The 19,750-nt window shown below is 49.0% G+C and overlaps 1 protein-coding gene across 9 annotated transcripts in view; it reads left to right on the top strand.

The window, feature by feature from the left end:
* The window catches only part of LOC119965901 (uridine phosphorylase 1-like), a 159,355-nt gene that overhangs the window by 24,962 nt on the left and 114,643 nt on the right, over positions 1-19,750 (top strand). For all 9 annotated transcript variants that reach the window (XR_005460623.1, XR_005460624.1, XM_038796892.1 and 6 more), the window contains one exon: positions 12,870-12,931. Coding sequence is in view for 7 of the 9 variants with exons in the window: in XM_038796892.1 (XP_038652820.1) it covers positions 12,885-12,931 (47 nt within the window). In the remaining 2 variants the exon portion in view is untranslated. The remainder of the gene's footprint in view (positions 1-12,869; positions 12,932-19,750) is intronic.

The raw sequence follows: 19,750 nt of genomic DNA, 5'->3' as shown, positions 1-19,750 counted from the left end.
CCACCCTATCCCCGTAACCTATTAACCCCACCTGAACTTTTTGGACACTTAAGGGGTAATCTTATCATGGCCAATCCACCTAACCTGCATATCTTTGGACTGTGGGAGGAAACCGGAGCACCTGGAGGAAACCCATGGAGACACGGGGAGAATATGCAGACTCCGCACAGCCAGTGTCCCAGAGGGGAATCGAACCTGGGACCCTGGCGCTGTGAAGCCACAGTGCTAACCACTGTGCTACCATCGTTGGTGAAGATGCATTTTGCTTTTGGGTGAGTAAACAGTATGTGAGCTGTGTTTTTCTTCACAAAGCAGTGTCCTTAATTTTATCTCAGGCTATCAATAAACCATTGCATGAAGTCCGGAACGGCAGAGCAGGCTAGATGACTGGAGGGATCGCATCGGAGGCTCAAGAGATCGGAATTCCAGTTAAAAATGTCATCCCAATCTGACCCTGCACTGAGGAGTTACGGCTCCTCAGTGCAGGGAACGGGGCTAAGTGCGGACTCGTCTGTGCGTTCCCCGCTGAGGCCCCCTATCTACCTGGATGGGTGTTAGAAAGCGTGGTGTTTCTTGGCGATCGAGACTCTTCCCATTCGGGTCAACTAAAACATTTCTAAGTGTTATTTTGGGCAAGTGTGGGAGGGTGTTTCCCGGCAGCTTTTTGGGTGAGATCCACATTGGTATTCACCAGCAATTAGGGTGTGATCTAACTTTTAAAAAAAAATGTCTGTACTGGGTGGGATTAGTGGGGTCATGTCCGGCGCTACCCTGCTGTCAAACAGTACTCTGTTCCGGTGGGAACGCAGCCCAGAGGCCACACTTTAGCTTCATTTCCAGCACTGTCCAGCGAGCAGAGCTCCTCAGTGTAGGAAGAGATCGGGATGCCATTTTTAAATGCCGTCCAGATCTCTCGACCCCCCAATGTCTCAGGACACCTCTTAGGGGGTCACCTACCCTACCCGCCCGCCCTCCCTCCCCCACAGCAGCATGCTACCTCACACGGGCAGGACATCCTCAGGCCTGATCCTAGCGTGGGCAAAATGTCACCCTGCCACCCCAGCAGTGCCAGCACCCCAGGTTGTAAGTGCCTCCTGGGTACCCTGGTAGTGCCAGACCGGCACTCATGTGGCACTGCCAGAGTCAGCGAGGCCGCTGGATGCCAGGTGGCCGTTCTTAAACTCCGGTTCCGTCGGGGCACAGCCGGTAGATTGCACCGTTAGTAGTCATTTTCTTGGACCTTGGGGAGTTTCTCCCAGATCTAGCCCACACTTAGGTTGGAATTCTCCAGCCGTTAGGATTCACTGTTCCAACCGACAGCGCATCCCTGCCCATGGTTTTCCCGGCAGATCCCCCAACAAGGTCCAGTGCCCTCTGCTCGAACGTGGTGAGGGGGTGTAGAATGGGCGAACCCCCTCCAGTCTTGTTCCGCTCACGGTTGTTGCGAGCGGTCTTGTCCTGTTGGGGGAGGGGGCATAGGTAGATCATTACAATACGGCAGGTATCAGCAGGCCGTTCAGGTACTGGCAAAGGTTGGGGGTCAAGTTGTAACAAGACCATTGCATCTCTCCAGGGGGGCCAGAGCGCTGGGTCTGTGACTACTTAGTGAACCACCCTCCACTCACTTTGCCCCAATCCCCCTCCACTCCACTGCCAGGGGGGGGGGAGGTGGGTGATTAAGTAAAGGGGGAGGGAGGGATGGTTGTGACCCGGGGGCACCCTCTTGGCACTTGCTCTGGTGAGGTCGTGCAGCTTTTTGCGGCACTGCTCCCCAGAGCGAGGGGTCTGCTCACGTGAGCAGCCACCTCTCGCCAGGCCTGGCGCACCACGCTTGCAGGGTGGCGATGCCCTCTTCTCGGGCAGATGATGCCCTTCCTCTGCTCCACCTCATCGAGGAGCGTTTCTATGTTGGCCTCAGCAAACCTCGGCGCTGCCCTCCGTGGCTCCGACATGTTTCCCGTTCCGTTCCTGTGCTCGCCCGCGCCTTTTTACGACGTCGGGCGGCGTCACGTGGGCGTGTTTGTGGCGTCCCCGCGTTCCTACGTCATCTGGAACGTAATTGCCGCGGCCCCGTTCCTAGCCCATTTCCCGGGCGTAAATACCTCGGGAACGGGGCCGTGTCGGGCCGTCGGCAAATTCGGCCGTTTTCACGGCCGACTTCGCGATTTTCCGCGGGTGCAGAGAATCGCGCCCCTCAGTTTTTACCATGGCGTGTGGACATAGTCCCAAAAACAGAGAATCCAGCGCGTGATCTTTGGATTTGTTTCTGACAATATGCTGCCAAAATCGTGGTGAAAAAGGAAGTAGTTAAAACACTGGATAGGCTAAAAGTTGATAGAAGAGGTACTAGAAAGGTTAGTTGTAGTCATCTTAAAAACTGAATGGGACACAGCAATGATAGTGAGGGAAGTAAAAGTGGAAATTACAGAGCTACTGTCCATATTCTTCACTTTCTCCTTTAACATGGAGGTAGTGCCAGAGGACTGGAGAATTGCAAATGTTCAATCCTTGTTCACAAAAGCTAAAGAAATAAGCTGAATGACAGGGCTCATGACGGTGAATGGTTGTTTTAGGGACTCCAGGAAGGAGCACAGTGGCATCCCCCACAGATCAGTATAAGGACCACTGTTTTTTCTTGAGATTTATATATATATCTCTGAATTCGGTATATAGGGTGCAATTTTAAAATTTGCAAATGACCCAAAATTTCGAAGTACAGTGAACAGTGAGAAAATAGTGATTTCAAAAGGACGCAGACAGGCTAGTGGTAATGACTGACAGTGACAAAGAACAAAGAAAATTACAGCACAGGAACAGGCCCTTCGGCCCTCCCAGCCTGCACCGATCCAGATCCTTTATCTAAACCTGTCTCCTATTTTCCCTCTGTTCCCGCCCGTTCATTTACCTGTCTAGATGCCTCTTAAATGATGCTATCGTGCCCGCCTCTACCACCTCCGCTGGTAAAGCGTTCCAGGCACCCACCACCCTCTGCGTAAAAAACTTTCCACGCACATCTCCCTTAAACTTTCCCCCTCTCATCTTGAAATCGTGGCCCCTTGTAACTGACACCCCCACTCTTGGAAAAAGTTTGTCGCTATCCACCCTGTCCATACCTCTCATAATTTTGTAGACCTCAATCAGGTCCCCCCTCAACCTCCGTCTTTCCAATGAAAACAATCCTAATCTACTCAACCTTTCTTCATAGCTCGCGCCCTCCATACCAGGCAACATCCTGGTGAACCTCCTCTGCACCCTCTCCAAAGCATCCACATCCTTCTGGTAATGTGGCAACCAGAACTGCACGCAGTATTCCAAATGTGGCCTAACCAAAGTCCTATACAACTGTAACATGACCTGCCGACTCTTGTACTCAATACCCCGTCCGATGAAGGCAAGCATGCTGTATGCCTTCTTGACCACTCTTATCGACCTGCATTGCCACCTTCAGGGTACAATGGACCTGAACTCCCAGACCTCTCTGTACATCAATTTTCCCCAGGACCCTTCCATTGACCATATAGTCCGCTCTTGAATTTGATCTTCCAAAATGCATCACCTCGCATTTGTCTGGATTGAACTCCATCTGCCATTTCTCTGCCCAACTCTCCAATCTATCTATATTTTGTTGTATTCTCTGACAGTCCTCCTCGCTATCTGCAACTCCACCAATCTTAGTATCATCTGCAAACTTGCTAATCAGACCACCTATACCTTCCTCCAGGTCATTTATGTAGATCACAAACAACAGTGGTCTGAGCATGGATCCCTGTGGAACACCACTAGTCACCCTTCTCCATTTTGAGACACTCCCTTCCACCACTACTCTCTGTCTCCTGTTGCCCAGCCAGTTCTTTATCCATCTAGCTAGTACACCCTGAACCCCATACGACTTCACTTTTTCCATCAACCTGCCATGGGAAACCTTATCAAATGCCTTACTAACGTCCATGTATATGACATCTACAGCCCTTCCCTCATCAATTAACTTTGTCACTTCCTCAAAGAATTCTATTAGGTTTGTAAGACATGACCTTCCCTGCACAAAACCATGCTGCCTATCACTGATAAGTCTATTTTCTTCCAGATGTGAATAGATCCTATCCCTCAGTATCTTCTCCAACAGTTTGCCTACCACTGACGTCAAGCTCACAGGTCTATAATTCCCTGGATTTTCCCTGCTACCCTTCTTAAACAAAGGGACAACATTAGCAATTCTCCAGTCCTCCGGGACCTCACCCGTGCTCAAGGATGCTGCAAAGATGTCTGTTAAGGCCCCAGCTATTTCGACCCTCGCTTCCCTCAGTAACCTGGGATAGATCCCATCCGGTCCTGGGGACTTGTCCACCTTAATGTCTTTTAGAATACCCAAAAATTCCCCCTTCCGTATGACAACTTGACCGAGAGTATTTAAACATCCATCCCTAGCCTCAACATCCGTCTTGTCCCTTTCCTTTGTGAATACCGATGCAAAGTACTCATTAAGAATCTCACCCATTTCCTCTGAGTCCACGCATAAATTCCCTCTTTTGTCTTTGAGTGGGCAATCCTTTCTCTAGTTACCCTCTTGCTCCTTACATACGAATAAAAGGCTTTGGGATTTTCCTTAACCTTGTTAGCCAAAGATATTTCATGACCCCTTTTAGCCCTCTTTATTGCGCGTTTGAGATTCGTCCTACTTTCCCGATATTCCTCCAAAGCTTCATCAGTTTTGAGTTGCCTCGATCTTATGTATGCTTCCTTTTTCATCTTAGCTAGTCTCACAATTTCACCCGTCATCCATGGTTCCCTAATCTTGCCATTTCTATCTCTCATTTTCACAGGAACATATCTGTCCTGCATTCTAATCAACCTTTCCTTAAAAGACTCCCACATCTCAAATGTGGATTTATCCTTAAACAGCTGCTCCCAATCCACATTTCCTAGCTCCTGCCGAATTTTGTTATACTCTGCCTTTCCCCAATTTAGCACTCTTCTTTCGGACCCCTCCTGTCCTTGTCCATGAGTATTCTAAAACTTACGGAATTGTGATCGCTATTCCCAAAGTAATCACCGACTGAAACATCAACCACCTGGCTGGGATCATTCCCCAATACCAGGTCCAGTATGGCCCCTTCCCGAGTTGGACTATTTACATACTGCTGTAAAAAAACTCTCCTGGATTCTCCTTACAAACTCTGCTCCATCTACGCCTCCAACACTACAAGAATCCCATTCAATGTTGGGGAAGTTAAAATCTCCCATCATAACCACCGTATTGCTCCTACATTTTTCTATAATCTGTCTGCATATTTGTACCTCTACTTCATGCTCACTTTTGGGAGGCCTGTAGTAAAGTCCAACAATGTTACTACACCCTTCCTATTTTTTAGCTCCACCCATATTGCCTCAGTGCTCGAATCCTCCATCGCGCCCTCCTTAATCACAGCTGTGATATCATCTCTGACGAGTAATGCAACTCCTCCACCCCCTCTACCTCTCTCTCTGTCCCTCCTGAAGCATCTATACCCTGGGATATTCAGTTGCCAGTCCTGCCCTTCCTTCAACCAAGTCTCAGTAATACCAATAACATCATATTCCCAGGTACTGATCCAAGCCCTAAGTTTGTCTGCCTTACCTGCTACACTTCTCGCATTAAAACAAATGCACCTCAGACCACCTGTCCCTTTGCGTTCATCATCTCTTCCCTGTCTACTCTTCCCCTTAGTCACATTGAGTTTATTATCTCGTACCTTACTGGCTTTAGTTGCTGCTTCTTTACTGACCTCGAACTTCCTAATCTGGTTCCCATACACCTGCCACATTAGTTTAAACCCTCCCCAACAGCATTAGCAAAAGCACCCCCTAGGACATTGGTTCCAGTCCTGCCCAGGTGTAGACCATCCAGTTTGTAATGGTCCCACCGCCCCCAGAACTCGTTCCAATGTCCCAAAAAGCTGAACCCCTCCCTCCTGCACCATCTCTCAAGCCACGTATTCATTCTGACTATTCTTGAATTTCTACTCTGACTGTCCCGTGGCACTGGTAGCAATCCCGAGATTACTACCTTTGAGGTCCTACTTTTGAACTTATCTCCTAACTCCCTAAATTCTGATTGTAGGACCTCATCCCTTTTTTTACCTATATCGTTGGTGCCTATATGCACCACGACAACTGGCTGTTCACCCTCCCCCTTCAGTATGTCCTGCAGCCGATGTGAGACATCCCTGACCCGAGCACCCGGGAGGCAACATACCATTCGGGAGTCTCGTTTTTGACCACAGAAGCGCCTGTCTACCCCCCTTACGATTGAATCCCCTATGACTATAGCCCTGCCAGTCTTTTTCCCATCCTTCTGTGCAGCAGAGCCAGCCACGGTGCCATGAACCTGGCTACTACTGCCTTCCCCTGATGAGTCATCTCCCCCAACAGTATCCAAAACGGTATACCTGTTTTGGAGGGAGATGACCGCAGGGGACACCTGCACTGCCTTCCTGCTCTTTCTCTGCCTTTTGGTCACCCATTCCCTGTCTCCCTCACCAATCTTAATCTGCAGTGTGACCAACTCACTGAACGTGCTATCCACGACCTCCTCAGCATCGCGGATGCTCCAAAGTGAGTCCACCCGCAGCTCCAGAGCCGTCATGCGGTCTAACAGGCGCTGCAGCTGGACACACTTTGCGCACATGAAGGAGTCAGGGGCATCAGCTGCGTCCCTGAGCTCCCTCATTGAGCACGAGGAGCATAACACGGGCCTGGGGTCTCCTGCCATTTTTACCCTTTACCTTAACTGACCACAAACTATACTATCAAATAATTAATAAGTGAAAGGAACAAAGATTTTACTTACCAATCACAATAATTACCAACACACGAAGAGTTAAATTTCCCCCAGCCGCTGCTAATTGGAGCACTTTCCTTACCAGCCAATCAGGTCACTGCTTTGCTGTGATGTCACTCTTCCAGGTAAGTTTTTAAAGTTTTAAAGAGGTAAACGTACCTTCCCAACGACCCCTCGCCCCTGCTCCCACCGAGAATCTGAAGTCCGCTGCTCCTTATCACCACGGTCTTTTTTTTTTGGTTAGAGGAGGAGGGCGGGTGGGAGACACTACACGGGTAGTGTCTCGGGTTTAGCCACTGCCCAAATATATCAGTTCACTCACCTTCGCAGAGCGCAATTCGGCCGCTCCCGTTCAGCTCCTCCCACGCACTGCTACTGCAAACAGCCCCCTGGTTACTGCTCTCGCTGAAAAAAAAAATACACTCCGCGCTCCTGAAATTTAAGATTAAATTTAAGACAAAGACGTGTCAAATGGTACATTTTGGTAGGAAGAACCAGGAGAGACAATATAAACTAAAGGGTATAATTATAAAGGGGCTGCAGCAACAGGAGTATATGTGCACAAATTGTTTAAAGTAGCAGGGCAGATTAAGGAAGCGGTGAAATGGGATCCTGATTTGATAGAATTATTCAAAGTCATGAAGGGTCTAGACAGAGTCAATGGAGAGAAATTTCCCATTAGCGGAAGGGTCAGAAACCAAAAGATTCAGCTTCAAGGTTATTAGCAAAAAAAAAAAGGCAGAATGGGGAAAAATGCTTTGACATGGCGAGTTGTTAGGATCTGGAGTGCACTATTTGAATGGGTAGTGGAAACAAATTCAACAGTTGATTGCAAAAGGGAATTGCCTAAGTAGCTGAAGAGAGAAACATAGACCCAGATTTTCCATATTCCTCTGACCCAACGATACTGCACATTTTCAGCTGGGACGTCTGGCCCTGGCCGAAGCAGCAATGGGTCAGCATAGATAGACATCCAAGGGGAAGGCTCATGAGTGCAAGAAAAGGCGGGTGAAGAGAGGACATGCCCCCTTTTCATGGTGATAGCTGCCGCGTTCATGTTAACATTTTAAAAGTCTCAGGTTTTTTTCAGTAGGTGCATGCGTGGGTGAGTGAGTGAGTGAATGAGAAGTCATGCCCTCTAGAATAAATATTCTTCCAAGTACGCATGATATGAATTGTTTTTAAATTATATGCCACAGCTTTTGTTTCGTCATTGCGAAATTCTGATTGTCACGAGTACCTAATTCCAGCGAGGCAGCAGTGCAACGACTCGAGTGTTGCACCAAAGCAGTTTTGTACTTAATAGACTATTGATTAGAAATGAAGTATCCATGGAGGTTTTCCTAACCACATGACACTTCACAAATCTGACCAGCCATTGACAGAACAGTACTATTTATACCAGCTTTGCTTTTCACTGCAACACAAGCCATTTTTTACAGTCAAACTAAACAGTAAATATAACACTTGATTCCCGTTTAGAGGAACGTGGAGGAAGCAGTGCCGATTATCTTCATTCCTTTTGCTGTCTAGGTCCTAAATTCTGAAATTCCCTCCCTAAACTGTGCCACATCTCTACCTTTTCTGTCCTCCTTTCTTCAAGCTCATCTCCTGTTCTACTACAGTGGCCAGTGTCGGGCAGGAAAAGTGGCGTTGAAGCCGCCGATGGTAATGGTGGTTTTCTCCGCCATGTAGTGCGACACTTGGAGGGGGAGGGGAGGAAACTTGAGGTATAGGGGGCGAGATTCTCCCATCGGGATACTAAGGGCGCGATTCTCCGCTCCCCACGCCGGGCGGGAGAATCGTGGAAGGGCCGGGCGACTCACAACACGCCGCCCTGGCACCCCCCTATTCTCTCCCCCCCTCCCCCCAGGGGGCTAGGAGCTCCGTAAATCTCGCACCGCGTAAATGACATCACACGCGCATTCGCAGGGTGGCTGGCGCCAACCCGCGCATGCGTGGTTGACGTCCTCCCCACGGGCGCCCTGCAAGAAATGTCGGATTGATCTTGCGGGGCGGCGGAGGAAAGGAGGTCCTCCTTCAGAGAGGCCGGCCTGCTGCCTGATCGCGGGCCAGACCCCTTTTGAGCCCCCCCAGAGCTGGATCCCCCCCCCCCCCCCCCCCCCCCCCCCCACAGGCCGTCCCCCAGCATTCCCGCTCTGTTCCCGTTGGCAGCGACCAGGTGTGGACGGTGCCGGCGGGAACCCATCGTATTGAGCAGGCCGCTCGGCCTCATCCGGGCAGGAGAATTGCCGCTCGCCTGTTACAAACTGTGAGCGCCGATTCTCCGAGCGGCCAGCCATAAATCTCGGCGCGCCGGTTTGGGGGGGTAGGAGAATCACGTGAGGTTGCCGGGGCGGCGTGGCGGGACTTGCCCGGCGCTCAGCGATTCTCCCACCAATGTACACAGTCTGGCACTATGCTGGCAACAAGCTGCTACCTTATGGCCCGACCTTGGCATCAAGCTGGTACTACCGAGACACTACCCTGTCATCTCCCCACTCAGCATTGCACTCGCCTCCGAGCTCCCCGGGAGGTTCACGCCTACTAAGACTAATTGTGCTTCACGCCGTTCTGACATCACTCCACCCTGGATGAATTTTTGGACTATTGGGATGATATCGACACTGCATGAAGTAGCATGTCCTCGTTATGAAGACTTGCTATTCACAAAAATCCCATTGACATCTATTTCCTTGTTGAAATACAACATGTGATGTGAAGGATAAGGTGCTGATTATCATTAACACCGGGGGAAAATGTTTCTGGGTCCATTCACAGCGGGCACAAACCCCGTTATGGCCGCTAACTCAAAAAAGGGCCATAATAGGATTTGCGGCAGTAAAATCCCAGTTTGAGAACTTTCCATCTCTCTGGTGGCGACGTGATCAGGTTCTCGCCCAGTGAGGGTATGATCCTGATTACCATTGATTTGAATTGATTTAAATATTCAAAAATGGCTTAAGACCATTGCTTCCAGGGTTGTCAGATGTTCTGCCCTGGCGGGAATCATGACTGGTTTCCAAAAATGGAAATCAGTCGTAATGACCATGCCAGGGGTTCAGAGGTGAGTATAGCCCCCGGATGATGAGGGACATGGCCATGTACTGCCCTGGCACAGCCCCTGGCATGCTGGCACTGTCAAGATCCCAGGGTGTTGTGCCAGGTTAGCAGAGCCAGATGACGGATGGCATGTGCCATAGAAGGCTCTGCTTCACCAAGGGGATGGTGCGGACTTGGCACCACGTGGAGGTAGAGGATACCCACTCCCGGTGGCTGTCAAGGTCACCGCAACCCTGAACTTTTATGCCTCTGGATCACTCCAGGGCTTGAGCACGGCAGATCCCACCAACAGCCCATAAGTGTATTCCTGAAGTCACAGATGCCCTGTTTGCCCAGGCAGTTAATTATATAAACTTTGATCTGGACCAGCCCAGCAAGATGCCCGGGCTTCTCTGCCATCGGTGGGGTGCGCCAGGTCCAGGGGGGTAAAAGATGTCATGCATGTTACCTTGCATGCATCGGGGCATCAGGGAGCGCCCTTCATCAACAGGAAGGGGTTGCACTTCCTTTATGTCCAACTTATGTGCAACCACCACTTGAAGATCAAGCATGTGTGTGCGCCCTTCCCAGGGAACGTGCATGACAGCTATATCCTGGGGCAGTCGGAGACCCTCAGCATCTTTGAGGAACACCCAAGGGTGGGTTGATGGCTCTTGGGTGATAAGGGGTACCCGTTAAGGACCTGGCTAATGAGGCCAGTGTGGAGGCCAGAGACCGAGGCGGCGACCCAGTATAACAAGGCCCATGTGGCCACCCAGGCTGTCATTAAGCGGTGCATCGGATTGCTGAAAATGCACTTCAGTACACCCCCAAGAGGGTTGCCCATAACCCTAGAGTAATGTTACACAGATCCTGGTAGGATGGTGGTTGCACTGTCCTCCGCAACCTGATACAGGAGCGGGGTGATATGCTGGCAGTGGAGGAGGAGGAACATACCACCACCTCTGAGGAGAAGAATGAGGAGGTGTCGGACCAGGAGGGGCTGGAGGATGAGCCTGGGGGGGACCCGCAGGACCAGCCGGAGGATGGAGGACCGGTAGCAGCGGCGAGGATCCGTTATGCTCCGGAGACCAGGGAGGCCCTCAAGCCCTCTCCCCCCCTTCCCACTCACCAAACTCGTGTTCCCATCTCCCACCTGGCCTGCCTCAAACCACCCCCCCACCTCCCCATTTGCCCTTTTCCATCCTACCAGGATCTGTGTAACATTACTCTAGTGTTATGGGCCTGTGTCGGCAGTGTCAGCGGTTCAGTGTCGAAGGCTGAAGGTGATGATTACCCGCTGTGAGCTAAGCACTGGTGCTCCTCAATCTGTGCCATAGCCTGACTGCTGTCTGTCTGCTAAAAGTGCACTCACACCAATCACCGCACGTGGTTTGCCTTGGCTAGCAAGTGGCAAATCCAGGGCCAGTGTGCCCGGGGGGGCTGGGGCAGTGGGTTGGAGGTTGGCCTGCATTGCGGAATAGTGTGCCAGAGACTTCACATGTCTAGGGTTCAATATGTTTTATTATTGTACAATTGTGACCCCAATTGCTGCCCACCCGTCCACCACCACCCCCTTCTCTGCCTCCTCCTTCGCCAACCCCCCTTCTCCACCCAGTGCCCTCTCAATGATCCTATATGTGCTTAGCCCTTCATGCTCTGCCGCTGCATCTAGGTGTGTCCCCAGAATGCACATCAGAGGTGGAGGCAGCCAGAAGCTTACTGCGTCCCGTGGCCTTTGATGCCCCCAGCAGGTGACCTCGGGGGGCCCTGGGCTGGGCTGGGAAGGCCCCCAGAGGATGACCCACTTGCCTGCGGCACATGCCATGCCATATCAGCATGTTCCGAACGCTGGCCCCAGACACGTGGTTGTCGAGGCCGTGGGGGGTTTGTAGGACTCGGGGGAACTGGTGGCCGCCATCGCTTCCCCATAGGGAGGCTCTGGGTTGGCATCCAACACCCCCTCCTCCTAGTTGGTGCCCAGGGGGTCACCTCTGGATGGATGGGCAACTAGATTGAGCTCCGGATGCCCTGTGTGATCTTGCTCTGCCAGCCCAGGCAGCTCCCCAATGTCTGCATCACATTGTCGATGCCTTCAGTGGTGCCCCTCTGTGACTGGAACATGCCCGGCAAGGTCCACCTGAGACTGGGACTCATCTCCCAGCGACTGGGACATGCTCTGGAGTGCCACGGTAATACCTGAGACTGGAACATGCTCCGTAGGACCCCGGCAAGGTCCACCTGCATCAAGGACATGTCCCCCAGCAACTGGGGCTTGCTCTGGAGTGCCACAGTAATGCCTATGTGAGACTGGAACATGCTCTGCAGCTGAGGCGCTCTGCCATGGCCATCACAGATTGAGCCACATCTTGGACACCACCACTGCACTGTCTTAACTAGCAATTCGTTTCACAGACTGCACATGTAGTGAAACGCCCGCATTTTGATGCTGACGTGGGGACATAGCCCCATTATTGGAGAATCCCGCCCAGAGTGTGAAGAGGAGAGAGCGTGAGATAGAGGGAAGAGACAGGGTGTGAGTAGGTGAGAGAAAGTGGAGTGGGGGGAGTGGAGGGGGAGAGAGAGTGTGTGTGAGGGGCAGTGTCAGTGTGTGGGGGCAGAATGTGCCCAAAATTCAGGCTCACTCCCAGTATCAGGGTCCTCACTCACTCTCATGCATCATCATGCACTCTCACCCACTCTCATCGTAGGTGAGGGTGATTGAGTGATCCAGAAACACATATTACTCTCTAAAACTCAGCTTTATTTACTACTTGTTATTTTTCGTACCTTGTTTTTCAAAAAAATAATGTTTAATATTGTGCCAAACTTTATCTTACTAAAACTTGCACATGGCCCCCATGAGCGAAAAATAGTTTAAAACATGGCACCCCAGGCAAAAAGGTTGGACAAGTCCATTCTAGGCCAACACATGGTACAAGCAGTCATAATTAATATATGTTATATGTTTGCATTTATCTGTACATTGATTATTTTTTTCTTTTCAAAGGATTCAGATCACAAAATGGCAAGCAGCAACAAAGATCCATGCAAGAAGGAGACGGCATGCCCGTAAGAAATGCAACTGTTATCTTCTTACTCATAGTTTTCTTAAGTTGGCAATAGATTTTGGTGATTCTTTGTTGTGTACACACTATTTCCCCAGAAATTGCCTGGATGGTGCACTGTGCATTGGATTTTCCTTCCTCACTCTTCAGCTCTTATTATGTTTTGCGTTGCAATTTGCTGGAATTATGAGCTAATATCATCGCAGTGAGGGTGTCTGGGACCTCCTCCTGAATGCCCTGCACTTGAAATTAAATACAGAACGAGAAATATACGGCAAAAAAAGGTAAAGCCGTAAATAAAAGATTGATGAAAGGAACAACTCACTTCCTGCAGGAGTGAGGCTCCTCAGTTTCAATTGTTTCCTCTCTTGCCCTCCAAGATTGAGTGACATGTTGTGTTTGCAAAACATGAACATACCAACCCTAACTGGCTACAGCAAGATTCATTTGTATTCATGTCATAGTTCCAACAATCTCTTGATACTTAAGGGCGGCAGATGGCGCATTTTCGCTTTTGCAAGGCTGGTGTTGAAGGCTTGAAGCAGTGCAAATCATTCAGCAATTTGGGGTGAATCTCTTCTTCTCAAACGTATGGGCTTTTTATATGCATTACAATGGTCTGCGATGTTATTTTTACTGCAACTTATGGACCATAATGTCTTCATGTTTCCTGTTACCCTGCCACCCGTGGGGGATGGAAAGTATTTAATTAATTCATGGAGCAACCCAAGAAGTTTCTAATGGTGTTGGAATCTTCTTCTCATTATATGAAGTGTTGCAAAACTGGTGGACACGCCTTAATGTAATTTTATCCAATTACTCGTTCTCATTTTGCCTTGTACTACCATTAAAAGAAGTGCTTTAAAGTTGCATCTATGATTTCATAATGGTCGTGGTTATTGTTAAAGAGTGTCCGGAGCATTCAAATTTAATATAAACTGTATAATATTTTTAGATTCTGTTCAAATACATATTTTTGTAAATTTAGTGATTAACTGATAAAAATAAAGATACTGTCAATTTGCTGCTTTTTCGCAGTATGTTAAAATGAAAGTACCGATTCTCATTCTTCAATGTTGACCTAACCATGAATCAAAACCAGACTGACTTGTTTGGAGTTGTGACAGAGAAATTAATCACATTCCCTGCTGCAGACTGCTAGTTGAGCACAGCCCTGTTGTATCACACCACTAATAGAGCAAATAGACAATTCTGATCCTTAACTTGTATTATTCTTGTCAGTGCAATACCACATTCGGTGTCAGCAGATTTATCCCTTCCCCCACCCATAGCTACTAATGGATGTCTCATTGAGATGGTGAATTTTAATCTTTACAGCCTGCCAGCTACTGTCAGCTAGGAGTACAAGCCAGAATGATTAATTCATTGGAGTTGAGGTTTGGGGATCATTTAGCCAATTCAAAACAGCAAAGATAGATAATTTTGGTTTGCTTGAAACTGGCTAAGTTTCCTAATCTTGTGTATGGGACAAAGCTATATCAATCTGAAACACACAGAATCCAAATCTGAAAAGAATTATATTACTGAGAACAGCACATACTATTTGATAGTAACTAGATACAGGAAGCAGTTGTAAACCAAACACAGTGTAAAAACTGGGATTATTGTGTAGAGTGGTACAGTGTTTATGTTACTGAGCTAGTCATTCAACCTGGTCTAATAATAGAATTAGTTCAAATTCGACCAGAACAGCCTGGGAATTTAAATTCAGAGTCTTAAAAATTGTACGCCAATCAGAAAAGTGACCTGATTGTTGGATTATTGTAAAAGCCCAACTGGTTTATTACTGTCTTTTATGGAAGGAAACTCCAGTCCCACACCAATGTGGTTGACTCAGGTATATCAAACCACTACAGCACACTCTGTTCCAAGATGAAGGCCAGCACCATCCTATCAGGGCAACGAGTGATGGGCAGTAACTATCAGCCTTACCAACAATACCTACTCCCTGAGTACTACAAACACGTGGCTTTCTCTCCTTTGTTGAACCCATTCCATCAAAATAATTGGATTAGACAGTTTAAGGTTTCACATTAGTATGCTATGTGTTGCAAGACTGACTGATGTGAATCTTAACTGTATGGGAAGCCTTGCTATGTTGGGATATTGCACGGCTGAAAATTTGTACCCTCAAACATGATGGAATAGGATGACCAACTTTTACAGTTGAAAACTTGATGTGTATGAAGATACAAAAGAGAGATACTAAAGGGCCAGAGGGGCAATTTTTTCACACCGAGGATGGTCAGTGTCTAGAACGAGTGTCTAAAACATTTAGACAGTTATATGGGAAAGATGGGGACAGAGGGACCAAACAGAAAATGGGTATAGAGGGACATGGGCCAAATGCGGGCAATTGGAGCTAGCTTCGTGGTAAAAACTGGGCGGCATGGACAAGTTGTGCCGAAGGGCCTTTTTTCCTGCTGTAAACCTCTATGACTCTATACCAGGGGTGGGCAAACTTTTCCGTGCAAGGGCCACATTCAGAAATTCACAATTGTAAAGGGCCGCATAGTATATTAAGTCAAATAATTACTTCACCCGGTTATGATTCTGGGCGCCTCATATAGAACATAGAACAGTACAGCACAGAACAGGCCCTTCGGCCCTCGATGTTGTGCCGAGCAATGATCACCCTACTCAAGTCAACGTATCCACCCTATACCAGTAAGTAACCCAACAGCCCCCCCCCCCCCCCCCATTAACCTTAAAAAAACAAATTAAAAAAACAAATTTAAAATTTTTAAAAATTTTTATTTTTAAAACTTTTTTAATGACTTGGTGGGCCGCATAAAGACCTTTGGCGGGCCGCATGCGGCCCGCGGGCCGTAATTTGCCCACCCCTGCTCTATACTGACCACTTGCTGCATAAAAAAAGTTTTGCCCATGTGGCACGGAGGTGCAGTGGTTGGCACTGCTGTTTCACAGCACCAGGGACCCAGGTTCAACTCCAGCCTTGGGTGACTTGTGGAGTTTATGCTTTCTGTGTCTGGGTGGGTTTCCTCCAGGTGCTCCGATTTCCTCAAACAGACTATAGATGTACAGGTTAGGTAGATTGGCTATGTAAAATTGATCCATAGTGTCCAAATGTTAGGTGGGGTTACAGGAATGGGGCGGGGAATTGGGCCTAGGTAGGATGCTCTTTCAGAGGGTTGGTGGAGACCCAATGGACCAAATGGTCTGCAATGTAGAGTGCTATGTTTTTGATTATTTTTGTCATTCACCTTAAAGAAGAATGAGGGTTTATCGCATAGAAACCTACAAAACTTTAATAGGACGAGACAGGATAGATGCAGGAAGGATGTTCTTGATGGGGGTGTGTCCAGAACCAGAGGTCACAGTCTGAGGATACAGAATCACAGAAAAATACAGTGCAGAAAAGATTCTTTGGTCCATTGAGACTGCACCGATCAATTAGGTCTGCCAATCCTAATCCCAATTGCTCGAATGTTAAGACATGCCAAGTACTCATCCAGGAACTTTTTAACGGATGTGAGGCAACCCACTCCGACCACTCTCCCAGATAGTGCATTCCGGATCAGCACTATCCTCTGGGTAAAAAAAGTTTCCCCCCAAATCCTCACTGAACCTCCCGCCCCTCACCTTGAACGTGTCCTCTTGTAACCAACTCTTCAATTAAAGGGAACAGCTGTTCCCTATCCACCCTGTCCATGCCCCTCATAATCTTATACACCTCAATCAAGTCACTGCTCAGTCTTCTCTGCTCCTGCGAAAACAACCCAAGCCTATCCAATCTCTCTTCACAACTTAAATGTTCCATCCCAGGCAACATCCTGGTGAAATGCCACTGCAACCCCTCTAATGCAATCACATCCTTCCTATAATGTGACAACCAGAATTGAACACAGTACTCCAACTGTGGCCTCACCAATGTTCTATAGAATTCCAACATGACTTCCTTGCTTTTGTAATCTATGCCACGATTGGTAAAGGTAAGTGTGCCATATGCCTTCTTCACCACCCGACTGACCTGCCCTTCTGCCTTCAGAGATCTATTTACAACACGCCAAGATCTCCGTTTCTCAGGACTTCCCAGTGTGGCGCCATTTATTGAATATTTCCTTGTAAAACTGCTCCATCCAAATTGTAACACCTCCTGCTTTTCAGGATTAAATTCTATCTGCTGCTTTTCTGCCCATTTGACCATCACGTCTATAACCTCTTGTAACCCAAGACTCTCAGCCTTCCTGTTAACCACCCGGCTTATCTTTGTGTCATCCGCAAATTTACTGATCCCACCCCCCACATAGTCATCTAACTTTATATAAATAATGAATAATGGGGGACTCGGCACAGATCTCGTGGTATGTCACCGGACACTGGCTTCCCGTGTCCGGGGTAGAACATTGAGGACGGAGATGAGAATAAATTACTTCGCCTAGAGTGGTGAGCCTGTGGAATTCCTTACCCCAGGAAGTAGTTGAGGCAAAAAACATTATGTTTTCAAATAGCAGTTGGATATAGCTCTTGCGGAAATGTGGATCAAAAGATATGGGGGAAAGCGGCAGTAGGCTATTGAGCTGGATGATCATAATGAATGGCAGAGCAAGCTCAAAGAGCCGAATGACCTCCTCCTGTTCCTATTTTCTATGTTTCTACACCACTGTCCTTTGGCGCTCACCCTTTCCGTCAATGGGAACAGTTCTTTCTATCTACTCTGTCTGGACGCTCATGGTTTTGAACACCTCTATCAAATCCTTTCTCAACTTGGGGCTTCCGGTGTGCACCATGGAGTAAGTGGTCACACACAAGGCAGCTCCTGCCCAAGGTTACAGAAAAGAGCTCTTTTTTAAGCAATACGGGGTGGAATTTTGATGAAAAGGCGTAGGTGAATGTTGGAGAAGTACTTTCCCCCAGGAAAGGTATGTTTCTTGGTTACCAGACCCGCAGAAACAGTGAAAGATATGGCTGAAGCTACAGCAGAGACAAAAGCCTCTTCCAGCATGCAGGAGGGGAAGGGCGAGCTTAAAGGCCTCAAGCTGACTTGAGAGCCTTTATGAAAGCTTAATTCTAGCAGCAGAGGGAACAACTGTGAAAAGATCTCACAAAGGCCATTGATGAAGCGGTGGCGGCTGACTTCCAGTGATGGCGAGCGGGAGGCAGCCGCGCATTGGAGCGCACCCGTTCGGGAACGGCATTGTCGGGGATTAACGCCCGGTCCTAGGGGCAGCGAAGGCGGTGAAGGTCAGGAGAAAGTACAGGGAATGGATATGTCGAGGTCGAGTAAGAAATCGGCTGTGAAAACAGCTGAAAGTTCGTTGGGGAGTAGAAAGGTCACCACAGGGTCACCAAGGAAAATGGAGGCTGGAGCATCAGGGGAGGCCGCATTGCTTACGGCTGAAGAAATAACTAAGGTAATTGCTGCGGAATTCGAAAGGCAGTTTAAAAATACATGGAGACAATGAGGAAGGAGATGAGGGAGGTTTTGAGTGTGCTGGTGGAGGAGGCGATTTCCCCGGTGACGACGGCAGTGGCGAGCGCAGTGGCGGAGGTGCGGAACCAAGGGGAGGCGCTGAAGGAAGTGGAGGAGACATTATTGCAGCATGGTGATCAACTTACGTCGATGGAGAAGGCGATGCGGAAGGTGCTGAAAATTAATATGGATCTGCGAGGAAAAATAGAAGACCTGGAAAACAGGTCCAGGCGACAGAATTTGAGGATTTTGGGGCTGCCCGAAGGTGTTGAAGGGCCGAGACCGACTGAGTATTTTGCTGCGATGCTGGCGGAATAATTGGGGGAGGGGAAGGATCCCTCCCGATATGAACTGGATCGGGCTCATCGGTCGTGGAAGCCTGTACCAAAGGCGAGTGAGCCGCCAAGGGTAGTGACTCTGTGCTTCCATAGGTACAGTGTGAAGGAGAAGGTCCTGTGCTGGGCCAAGCAGAAGTAGGTGGTGCAGTGGGCTGGAGCTGGTGTACGTGTATACCAGGACTTTACGGTGGAGCTGGCGAGGAGGCGGGCTGCTTTCAACCGGGTGAAGAGGGCACTGTACATTAGCAAGGTGCAGTGCAGCATTGTATATCCAGCGAAGCGGAGGGTGACTTACAAGCTCAAGGACTTTTATTTTGGAATGGTGGAGGAGTTTGCGAAGGCAGAAGGACTGTGGCAGAACTGAGAAATTGAGAAATGGCCATGTGCCGATGTAACCTCATGACTGTATTTTCTGTTTTTTTGTTTGTTTGTTTCACTGCATGCGGGTGTATGGGCTAAAGGAGCCGGTCTTGTATATATTTGGACAAGGGACTTTCTCTCAAAGTGAGGGCTCTTTAGGGTGTAGGTGGATATGTGGGGTTTGTGCACTAAAAGGGGGATTTTTGGGCTTTCCTAGGGTCGGGCAACGGGGAAAGGGACCCGGGTGAGGGCCTCCACGCTGGCCGGTCTAAGCCGGCCAGTGAACGGAAGTGAGGTGGGGGGAGGTGCTGCGGCCATCGGAGCCTGGCAGAACAGGGTCCGAGTGGTCTAGCCGGGGTGGAAAGCTGGAGGGGAAGGAACCGAGGTTGGGGGATGGAGTTTTACAAGAGGTAGTGGACGGGAGGAGTTGGGAAGGAGTGGGGGGAGGGTTTATAACTCTTGGGTATCATGTACGGCACTCTTTCAGAGGTTGGACGGCGTTGAGTGTGTGTGTGTGTTGGGGGGGGGGGGGGAGGTGGAGTGGACTCTATGGTGACTGTGAGTGGTCCCGGACTCCTTTTTTCTTTTTCTCCTTTGCTTTTTGTTTCCACCGTGGGAGGGTTTGTTTTATTGGATGCATATATTGACAGGTGGGCCGTTGTTTGGGGTG

The sequence above is a fragment of the Scyliorhinus canicula genome, chromosome 5, assembly GCF_902713615.1.
Source record: "Scyliorhinus canicula chromosome 5, sScyCan1.1, whole genome shotgun sequence".
In the NCBI taxonomy this organism is placed as follows: domain Eukaryota; kingdom Metazoa; phylum Chordata; class Chondrichthyes; order Carcharhiniformes; family Scyliorhinidae; genus Scyliorhinus; species Scyliorhinus canicula.
Note: the sequence above shows the minus strand (reverse complement) of the source record. Positions and strands in the feature narration are given on the sequence as shown.